The sequence below is a fragment of the Colletotrichum abscissum genome (genome assembly GCF_030869225.1).
Source record: "Colletotrichum abscissum strain IMI 504890 chromosome Unknown Scaffold_128.1, whole genome shotgun sequence".
NCBI lineage: Eukaryota > Fungi > Ascomycota > Sordariomycetes > Glomerellales > Glomerellaceae > Colletotrichum > Colletotrichum abscissum.
In genome coordinates this window covers 4270-15448 of record NW_026850019.1, presented here as the reverse complement: position 1 = coordinate 15448, position 11179 = coordinate 4270, and the positions used below count along the sequence as shown (strand labels likewise).

Sequence of the window (11179 nt, the reverse complement as noted above, 5' to 3'; positions counted from 1 at the left end):
AGCCTAGACACACGTGTACATTAGTAGAGAACCGCAAACTACACTTGGTGGCCGCCAGGGGTAGATGAGGTTGGAGAGCAAAGTGGGAGATTTGGAGACGGCTGGTCGGTGTTTTGCACTGGCGAAGTGGGGCGCTGCGGATTAACGTCCGGAGCGCGTCGGCTGTTGGCCAAACCCCGCTATCCGGGCATAGCTGCTGACTAAAGCGGCCAAAACCGAGTAGGAATCAATCAAATCAAATCATGTTCCAGCTCAGCGCGTTGTGCAGCTAAGTCTCCAAGCAGAAGCTGGCACCGCTCATAGACGTACGGAAACGCATCCCTGTTGACTAGCTTGGGGCTTTGTGTGTGTTTACGCAAGAGTCCTCCGGAGTAGTGTCCTTATGCCGTCCGAGCCTGTTCGCTAGGTGACTCGATCCAAAAGCAAAGCTGGAGGCCATCGCGACTAAACCACCGCTGATTGTACCGTTTGGATGTCACCCACTTCATGTGGTTTTACTTGGCCATCGGCCGCTTACCGTCTCACCTAGAGCCCGAAGGTATATCGCTTTACGAACAGCCTGTCCCATGATTCTTATCGTCAACGAATCGCGCTGGCGGGCAATGACTTTATTCCCACGGCAGTCAAAGAAGACAACGAAGGTTGCGTTTCGGGCGAACCGTCAACATCTACAGACCTTTCCTTCGCGGCCCCAACGTGAGCAGACGAGGTGAGGAGGTCTCAGTGCTGGGATGTGCTGTTACTGTTGGTTTGGCCATCCACTCGCCAAGCGCACCGTAATACAGCTATATGGCTTCGTCCAGCTCAACGGATTATCAACGGAGAAGTGAACACGGCATTGAAGTAACACAAAATGTGAGCGCCGATGACCTCTACCGATCAAGAGCGCGTGTCGAGCCAAACTAGTAGAGGTCACGACACGGCCAGCCGCAGCGAGCTTACCAACTGTTTTCTCAGGCCTCCCTAATGTCGGCATCGAGCAGTGCAACATCTCTACCACCCTGGTTATGCCAGTATTCAGCGACCATTGCTGGATTGCGCAGCCGCGCGGATCTTTCGGTGATATCCGTCCTCTCTGTGCTGCCCTCCCATTATACCCGAAGTATGACTTTTCGATCCCGGCGTCTGTTCTCTTGAGCTATGGCAACCCAATACGAGTGGATAGCCAGAACGTGCCACTTGTCACGCTGATGTTCTCCCAAGCACGCACGATGCTCGACGCCCGATGTATACGCCAGCCACTCATCGGGGGCGTTGATCTGAAGTTCCCGCTCCGGCTCCCACGACGTTGCATGATGTGGCCAGAGAACGCGGAGCTCTACTCGTGACCGATCGCATCGTGACACTCTGTGTTCTGTTATACTAACGATATCGGTACGTCTCTGAATCCTGGCCTCGCTTCTTTCGAGCTCGGTATCGGCAGATGCGGCAGCGCGGCGCGTGAGAGGGTTCGGTTGTTAGGGTTGGAAAGCATCGTCCGAGCTCTGATTTGTGCAAGAAGAGGAAAGAGGGTATTCGGCTCTATTCGTCTCGATCAAGGCAACGATGTGAGAGATTCGGACAGGCTCGGCATGTTCTTGCAGGCTTCGGAGAGTTGTGAGTTCAGGACACCGTCGCACTCAGCAGCAGAAGGAGCGACTCACGATTTGAAAATTTCCCACCTGTTTCTGAGCGCCTGGCGCAGCAGTCCACTACTTTTTCGACTCCTTTTCGACAAGTGTTTGGGCGGTGGCGCAGGTCTTTGATGCACTCCTAGACGGCGATGCATTACTGATTGCTGGTGTCCTGGAATGCGAAGAAGCTGGTGCTCGGAAAGAATCCTGGATTTGCCCCGCCTGTTAGCCCAGGCATTCGCTCTATCAGGCGTCGAAAATCCACCTGCAGGTTTGGTCCCGGAAAGTCAGGCACAAACCTGTGCCGGCCAACGGTCTCTCGCGCGCATTCGGTAAAGTGTGTTAGATGTGTTATATTTGTTAGGTGTGTTGGGCGGGGACAAGCCTCGACATAACTGAAATACAGCATGATCTACAATATAACATAGCTGCAGTAAAACACGACTCAAATATAACGAACGTTGAAGCATTAACAACTAACATAACGAGTCACCTTCAGGCGTGTTGATGGGTAGCTTTTCGAGCGTCAAGTGACAGCAAAAAAATAATAAAAGCCCAAGAAATCTCCCCAACATGATTCCGAAGGCAAACCATAGGATAAGAACAAGAAGCACCATTCCCCATCTACTATTACCCCTCACGATGCCGACGCCAAACCGCTCGCTGCCTGGCCAGGATGAACAGCGCCCATCGTTCCTTGGTGGGTCCGCAGCCGCACCATCTGCCTCGAGCCACCCTGGAGTGAGTATTGTCCCTCTTCTTGCCTGCATCGCTAACACAAGCAGCAGGCTGGCCGTGCGCCGTCTGTGGCTTCGTCACCAGAGACGCGGCATGCGGCAATTCGGTCTACCCTGTTCACCGATCATGAGCAGTTCGAGGCTCTATCGTCGGAGCTGCAGCAGAATGTCCTTGGGGCATTCGACTGGCTCTTGCTCTCTCAGAAAAGACGGGACGTTTTAGAAGTAGAGCGACGCGCAAAACAAGCCAAAGCTAACGCAAGGCAAGCCGAGGCTGACTGGTTGGCCAAGGCCATACGCTCCATCGAGGAGGCCGACCAGGACGCCATTAGCTTCCTACGCAGCGTTTTGCTGAGTGATGACGGTGAACATGGCTCGTCCGGGCTGTATTCAGAAGCCAACTGAGTGGCGAGAATCGGCGAAGGATCGCACAATGCATGACTGGTGCTGGAGGATTGACGCTTTGTTGCGATAGTAGTCCTACACTTCGATACTAAATATACAAGCTCTCATCGGATGTGAAAAACACACAGACAAAACGGACCTCTTCGCAATACACTTCAGGTCTTTTAACATAGCCCATCAAGGACAAGTTTTTGATTCGGTCTGACTGTAAGGGCTACCACGCTCAAAGGGCGGAGAATGGCCGTTGTTCAGAGCCGAAAATGGATACTTTCAAGTAGATTCCCCAAAGATGCGGCGTCGGGCACTGCTAGCCGCGGTCCGGACCCCACTTGTGGTGTAAACAGGCAAACAGCCACTGCTCAATGTTCGAAGGGGCCGTCTCAGCAATTTGGGAGCATCAAACATCGAGAATGTGCGCAAGAGAGGAAGCGACACATAGCACTCCTGTGTATGTGCTGAGCGTGAAGACTGGTGCGTACGCCTAGCAAGGAGTCGCGCTACACTGGGAACGACGCTGGCCCTCCTGCACACGGACCAGCCAGCTTTCGGTGTTGCCTGGCACAACGTCGCAGCGCTAAGGTCACTGCCTGAGGTGACGACACCCATTCCATGTTGGACTCTTTGCTGTTGAACTGAGATCGCTCCTAGTAGTACGACAACGACAACCTCAGTCACGACATTTCCTTCGACTTGTGTATAACGTACGAGGCGGTTCGCGGTGCCATGGTAACGCAGCCAAAGCAGCTCATTGGAGCCAGTATCTTACAGCTGCTTCATGTGTGATGTGACGTAAACCAACGTCGTCCTCCCTTTGCTGAGGGGTTGCAGCCATGCAAAGGAGTATTCGACTGAACCGGGATCAAATGGCTCGGGCTTAGTAACAACTCCTTTGCGGGTCTGCTGCTCCATCTCTTGGGTGTGGATAGCCAGTATCAAGGCGCGTCGAGGTAGTAAACGCCTTAATTACCGGTTAAGCAAATCCTAGTTGGATTGTGACAATTTTGCTGGAAAGTAACAATGGCGAGATTGCCGTCGGTCAAATGGATGTTAAGCTGGCGCGGTGATAACAAGTGCAACTTCAAGGCAGGGTCTGGGGAGAGAACCAAACAAGGATGATGGAGCGTCATAAATATAACAGACCCATCGAGCACAGGCATGAAGACATTTTCGAAACTATGGCAGGCTTATCTTTATCCTTGCAGGACGCGGCAGGCAGAACCAACACACTCTAGACAAATATGACGCCACTTGATTGATGTAGTTCGACGAGGCATTCTCGACGCACCAATCGGGAAGATCCCGCACTCCCCGAACCCGCCAATGCTCCATCCTGCCTGGTAGCCAACGCGAATGACAGATCGCTCTCTCATTGATTGCTTCGCTTCCGCATCCGTTTCGCTCCCCTCCAGGTTGGGCCCATGACCCTAGCACTAGCCCTGAACTCTGTTTTTCTTATGGGTACCGTACCTGCATCGTGTGACTGAATGGATATTGCAACAAGCTAGTGGAGGGCAGAGACAAGGATGGGAGAACAGGACAAAGATAGTGACATGTGTTATTTTCGGCAATAACCATCTCGGAGGCCTCTGCGGCGGACAAAATCGGCTGCCGTCTTCCTCATGGGCATGGGGTAGACTTTCTCCTTCAAGAGATTAGCAATGCGAAGCAGGCAATGGAGACACGAACCATATCAGCTCTAGATATCGGCCATGCCGGGTCATCAGTAGAACTGTATTCATAGTGCTTGCATCTCCTCTTCAGCACAATATAGACGTCTGACTGGTAGCGGCGGCTTATTTCATCGCATCGCCACATGAGGTTCTCTCTGGCCTTCTCAAAGTTCTCATTCGTTCTATCCCGCTTGCTTGGCTTGATTAGATTAGGCTTAGAGGTATCCATCGTCGCATTGATGCGGACTTGACAGCATACAACGTTGTGCCTACAGTATAATTATACTTCATGACCGGCTGTTGTTCACGAAGAAACTGGATTTGAGTATCAAATTCCTAAATCCTAGTACGGCGCCATTTGCATCTCGGCTTCCACCCTACTCACAGGCTACGGTTGGACCACTTCCCCGCAAAGCGCCCGACGCCTCTAATTCTCGAAGCGCCCGGGGAGGAAGTGCCCGCAATCCGGGTTCTGCGACCGTCTGCCATCCGCCCAACGGTGCAACGGAAGTCGAGAGCCGTTACCCTAACTCTTCCTTAGCCTCCTTTGCCAGACGATCAGGCTGTGGAACCCGAATACTGGGGCGTTTCTAGCGATAGGAAACGCAGGCTCGCGAACACTTTCCAGTCACGGGCGGCAAATTCAAGTACGTTGCTGCTAAGAGTTAGCTGCAATCAAGGCGGGTTGCTGGTAAGTGACGCCAAACCCCCAGAATTCACCGCCCGGTATCAGTAGGGGCCCAACGCCTGGATCATCGCGACTAGTAGGGCAGTCAGAGACGGGACTTTCTAGCAGTAAGCCCGGCCGGCATGGGCGCTTGTGGCTCCCTTAGTTGAACGTTTCGGCAGCGCTTACCAGTCACGAGCGCCAAGTTCTAGCAGGTAACTGCTAAGACGCCGCTGTTTTCGGGTGGGCACTGGTGACTGACAAAAGCCCCCAGCAAGTTACTACCAGGTCCAGTATCTGACTGCCACGTCAGACGAGCTCACGCCGGACCGGATGGCTTCTCGTGATAAAATGTGACGGGGTCTCGCCTACGCATGCATGCACTGCTGTGGTCGAAGAAGATGGCTTGTGGATGGTATTGCAATAGACAAATCTTCGTGCAGCCCACTGTTTGCTTGAGTAGGCCTGGTGATCCTCTTGATACCGCTCGTGTGGGTCGTGAGGCAAGTTTCTGACCCCTTGCCGTCGTCTGGCTGAGAACAGCCTAGGCCTTCGTAATCGCAAAGAGTCTAAAACAGGCGTGCAAACCACGTCCGACACGTTCACCGGCATTATGCGATGCTTTCCCTGAGTAAAAGGCTATGCGCATGGTAGCGGCCAAGTTTGGAGTAATCGCGTGTACGTCTCCCCCCGGCTCAATGATCATCACCTGGTAGTCTCTGATGGGCTGGCCGTTAAGCACCGTACAACCAATCAATTCAGAGTACCGGTTCGAAATGCTCGCCACTTGCGGTGCAGGATCAGTGCCTACATAAATGACCGTCCGACCCATGTTCACCAGTTCTTGGGCTGCAGCTTCTTTTCATTGATACTGTACCTACCACTGCATCTTCGTCTGGACGACAGATGATTTTTATCGCTTTACTACTATCCAGCATCATATTACCGCCTGCTTGCACATTCCCGCGCGACGATGACGACGATAAGGCAGGCTGCCTGTCACTCTACGATTATATTGATTGTTTTTTTTTTTTTTTTTTTTTTTTTTTTTTTTTTTTTTTTTTTTTTTTTTTTTTTTTTTTTTTTTTTTTTTTTTTTTTTTTTTTTTTTTTTTTTTTTTTTTTTTTTTTTTTGGAATACTAAAGACGCATGCTTGAATGTTGGGTTTACCTTTGTCCGCGAATCTATTTCTCGCCTAGAAACGAACAACGACTGATTTGAAGCTTAAATGCGCCAGTTGCACGCCTACATTCGATACAGTACATCAAGGAATTCTATTTTGCTTATGCGATCGTCGTCGTGCACAACACAACCCTGAACAGGGCATTTTCGAAGTAAACCCCATCCACTTCCCTCGAGACGCGACCGGATTCGACTCCTTTGGAGACTCGCAATCGGAACGTCACCGTTCCGTTTTTGCTTATCTCGCCGTCTTCGATGATGTTAGCCGAGGCCACCGACGATTCAGTAGGGGAAAGCGACGAAGACGAAGTCCTCCTAGTCGGCCCGGTCTAATAGCAGAGAAGCTGGAAGGCACAAGTAAATCGCGACGTAAATGATGCATCAACTGAGGGTCTAACCCATACTCGGATTGGATGGGAAGGTTGACTACCTCCTTCGTCGTGATGAATTGGAATTACTCATTTCTATAAAGAACCCGCGTACCTCTTCCGGCTTAATAAGAATAATCTACTACCTCGGAAGGAGGAACGACGGAAGCTAAATATAATCAGTCAGGGTCCAGATTAATAGATAGGAATTGCCAGACCAGAGCATTCACGCATCCGCTTGCAATATCATGGGTGGGTGTCAACAAAATAAGCCGACACTGAAAACGATTCTTAAAACTTTTCTTGGAACAGCGTCGCTCGGCCAGAATACTGGAGGGCAACAAATGAGGACGATATCGGTGGGGCTTGGTTCATACCCCCAGACCATGTGCTTGGGGCAATGACATGGATTACTGATCGCGGTCAATATATTCTGACGGTTTATGGAAGACGAGGTTCTAGTTGTCACAACAAAATCCCCGAAAGATGTCCTGTGTCGAATCGGTTGATAGTTACTTGGCCAGTGGTTGTCTACTTGCTCGCCTCAAACACGCAGCAGCATTGCAATTGCCAAATAGCGCTCTCGCTTGCGCGGAGAAATTTCAAAGACAGCAACTGAAGATGGGCGAATTGCTGAGTGTTAAGCAGGCATCTCTATTGGCCGGATCTTGGTGTTGGAGCGGCAGGGCACGTTTGCGATCACTTGCAGCCATATTTGCTCATTCTATGGACAATTCTCGTGGTCCGTAGCGCTTATGTACTAATGTTTGTCATGGTCAAAGAGATCTCTGCCGGCGTCGCTGGCTCCCACGAGTATTTATCCGGTATACATCACAATAAAACGAGCCGGCGTAGTCTGGAAGTCTGCCACTAAGTGTGTCAGCTAAAGTACGAGAAATTGACTTACTCGATCTCCAGCGATCATTTGGAGGCGCTGGCTTTCGACCCGTTCCTCAAGCTTTGCAGAAATTCTACGGAGGTGCGTCCCAAAAGTCATGGCAGTGGGGCCATGGGTTAATCACCCAGTCAACAGGATTGTGACAAGAGTCTACTTCAAGCTTTAATCGATAAAGAGATATGATTATCGATTAGATAAGCAGGGCTATTGAATATTTTTTGATTGGATGATCCCTTATCGATAGTTGTATGATAAGAGATAAAGATAGGTGCTTGTACCTCAAAGTAGCTCGCCTGAAGTGGGTCTTTTTGTCTTGGCAGCAACTGCCATGACTTTTGGGACGCACCTCCGTAGATCAGGGTAGGAAAAGCTAAAATAAGTGAGCAAGGTGAGTTAATGATACCACTTTGACGTTCCGATTCAGCAGGGCCCAGACTGGCTGTTTCCGAGTAACCTAACCGGGACAAGGGGGACGTCGGCTAGCCGATGCCAGGTGAACTTCAATTGTACGACGCTTGTTCTTCTACTGACTACCCTATCCTTTGGGCATGCTTTTGCAACATCGACAGCGGCATCCGCCAGAAACGGGTTAAGTCAACCCCATTTTTCGGGCCTTCTGCAACTGTGGCTGTGGCGGGACCACTGAAACTTAAATAAGCGACGAAAAGTGTAAGAGGAGGATCTTTCTACCCAGCTCCACCACTGCCCCTTCTCTACTTCAGAATCTCCACCCAGCAAATTGGCTCTATCTGCGCATCAACAATTCGTGTCGCACCATTCTAAGCTGGCGTTCAACGGACTAGATTCTGACTACGTCCGCGCCTACCTCTCGGAGGGAGGGGAAGATCAATTCCCACATCGCCACGCGGTCGTAAATTATGATGGCCGAGTTTTCTGCCCTCCCTCCACCAGAAAGCAGTGGCCATCAATTAATGCCATAGCGTATTCAGATGTTAGACTACGCTCGGCCTACCTTGTTCGGCACGATTGAACCGACCTTCCGTGCAAAGAAGACCAGGAACGTGGAACTAGGTGGCGTTACTCGCTCGGAGGCCCGCTACGACACTCAGTAGTAAGCCATGTGATAAAGATATATACAAGCTTCGTTACATCCTTCTTCTGATCATCCTTCTCTCTCTCTCTTTCTCTCTATCGCCGACTGATTCCCACCAACATTGGATCATGACCCCCCAGGAGCAACGTATGGACACTCTGCAACAGGATCTTTGCCGCGTGATTGTAGACCTGCTCGCGGGAATCCTGGGGGATCATTCATTCGGGAACCTAGTGAAACCGGTGCTTCGATTTGAAACTCTCATCCAGGACGGCGAGCAGGGAATGCAGCGTCAAATATCCTGCACACCCATGATTTCGGTATGTTGCATAACCATTCTAATCAACGAGGGCTGGAGCCCCTGTTTTCGCGGGTTGTTTGGCAACCGTTCAGCCTTCATTCGCTGCCTGTGCGACTAATCTACAACGGCAATAATCACCACGATGCGGAATGAGCATTTCAGACAGAAGGAGTGGCGGTTAAGTCAGCTTCGAATGTCACTGCTCGGTCTACTTCACGGCTCCTCCGTAAATGTGCCACATGAATGGGGAGGGGGTAACTGACAAAGTACGAGAGGGACTTATGCTAACCATCACCACCTATATACAGAAAATCCTAGACTTATCTAGCATAATTTCACAAAGCGAAAATGACAGGCTGAGTGTGGATAATGCGAGGAAAGGAAACACCATCGGGCAGCCAACACTATCCACCTTTGGCACCCAATCGGTAATGGACGGCGTTGGCTGGCCTTCTATCCGAGCGCAAAGGACACCACATCAAGGGCTGCCGCAATTATCAACTGGGACTGGAGTCAATGCCTCATTTCGGAGATGGGGGGTCTCAGCGCTGCGATCAGATAGGAAAACTGCGGATGTGGAAGAAGAGCACCCGGAAAGTCAGCGGCACACGCAGTTTACTAACGGTTTTCCTCATCCCGTAGAGATTCAGTCAAACGTCGTCATCATCCCGCAGCAGTCCTCCATTGACAGATTCGTCGTCAACATCTGGGAGCGGATTCACGGCTGCATGAGCTTGGATTCCCAAGATCTGCTTGAACAGTGGCAGCTCATGGCAACGGCGGCAAAGTCGGGAAAGGGAAGCATTGATGCTGTCAAAATTTACTTTCCCGAGCAGCTGGGATTCGACCAGCTCCAGGCGTCGTCAGCAGAGGGCACGCTGTCTGAAACCGAGATCGAAGGGATTTTCAATCGCGGCAACATTTTTTGCCGGAAAATCACGCAAATCAGCCGCGCGTGCCGCCTGATCGAGGTCATTGTCCAAACGCGGTGGATCGAGCACTTTGACTCGTACGTCGAGCTACTTGCCATCACTAAACCCAGTATGTCCCGCGCCAAACGCCGCAAAGCGACGCTCATCAAGACATGTAACGACTTTGGGTGGTCCGAGAAGAAGCTGCGAAACAGGATGGCAATCTGGCGCGGTTACAAGGACATCAAGGACGCGGGAGGCTGGGCAGTGCTTGTCTTTTCCGGCGTGGGATTCTACCGCTTCTGCAAATACAGAGTTGGATTTGACCCGGATAGCATGCAGCGACTCCGGTGCCTCCGGCCGCAGATTGAGGTCGCCGCCGATACGCTGCACCCCACATGGCGGCATCTACTCGTGATTGTTGGTGAACGTACGCAGCGTCGCTTTTTCGGCCACCCACACGACTGGGTAGTCTACAGGGACGGTTCAGATCCGGTATCGCTCCGGTCAACATGCCTCAAGTACAACCCTAACTTCAGCTTTGAGCAGCTTGAACACTCAGTCATAGATATGAGCGCGTGGGGCACCGATGACCCACGGTGGGTGCCGCCAGTGGACGCCGTGGCTTGTGTCCTAGGCGTACACACATGTCAATCGTGTGGGCGGGAACAGTCCGAAGACCCTAAGACCAACACGTGCTACTGCTTCCCGACGTTATTTGGGTTCGGACGCCGGTTCCCCTGTCCGGTGCAAGTGTTCCGGACCTCTGACGGACGCAACAACAGCCTGATGGCTCTGTGTCCGTTTGAGCGCGGTGCGGCGATAGGAGAATTTGTGGGCCTTATCACGAGAGATTTGCAAAACACGGACGTCATGGATAGCTCGACGGGTGGCCGAGCCTATCAGATCTGGCAGGGTCGGCAGGGCAACTTTACGAGGTTCATCAATCACAGTCGCCAGTCCAACGCGCAATTCCAGCAATTTGTGTGGATGAGTACGCAGCGCATCATCCTAGTGAGTAAGGGCATTGAAGCGGGGCACGAAATCACGGTAGAGTATTCTGAAGCTACTGGCGTGATTCGGACAAAGGATGTCTCTACAAAGAGTCAAATTGCCGGGAGCAGAGTGCACCTCGGCGGGGAGAAATGACTCTGCGGAGTCGTTGGACACGAAGAAATGGGCGAGGCGGCAAATGGGGTTTAGATGAACCATACGGACGGACCGGCGATGAGAGCGGAATCAACAAGACGAGATTCTCATGTTTAGGAGAAGATATTTCCTTTCTTGTATAATTTTTTTTCTTCAATCTTGTTTCCCGTCCCACAGCTTCCGCGACTTGCCGTGACGGCCTGTGTTATCCCGTCAGCTCTGTT

The 11179-nt window shown here is 51.5% G+C and overlaps 3 protein-coding genes across 3 annotated transcripts; 2 read left to right on the top strand and 1 right to left on the bottom strand.

The window, feature by feature from the left end:
• Window positions 1-2255: 2255 nt before the first annotated feature.
• On the top strand, window positions 2256-2755 carry CABS01_16684 (uncharacterized protein; the record flags this gene model as incomplete). The annotated part of the gene is made up of 2 exons (XM_060550014.1): window positions 2256-2354; window positions 2402-2755. 2 exons carry the CDS (start codon window positions 2256-2258, stop codon window positions 2753-2755), a joined length of 453 nt encoding a protein of 150 aa, XP_060404496.1.
• Window positions 2756-4310: 1555 nt separating this feature from the next.
• On the bottom strand, window positions 4311-4654 carry CABS01_16683 (uncharacterized protein; the record flags this gene model as incomplete). Its single annotated transcript, XM_060550013.1, has 2 exons — window positions 4311-4397; window positions 4442-4654. The coding sequence occupies 2 exons, from the start codon at window positions 4652-4654 to the stop codon at window positions 4311-4313; spliced, it is 300 nt and encodes a 99-aa protein (XP_060404495.1).
• A 4068-nt stretch (window positions 4655-8722) lies between these two features.
• On the top strand, window positions 8723-10955 carry CABS01_16682 (SET domain-containing protein; the record flags this gene model as incomplete). Its single annotated transcript, XM_060550012.1, has 2 exons — window positions 8723-8914; window positions 9204-10955. The coding sequence occupies 2 exons, from the start codon at window positions 8723-8725 to the stop codon at window positions 10953-10955; spliced, it is 1944 nt and encodes a 647-aa protein (XP_060404494.1).
• Window positions 10956-11179: the final 224 nt, after the last annotated feature.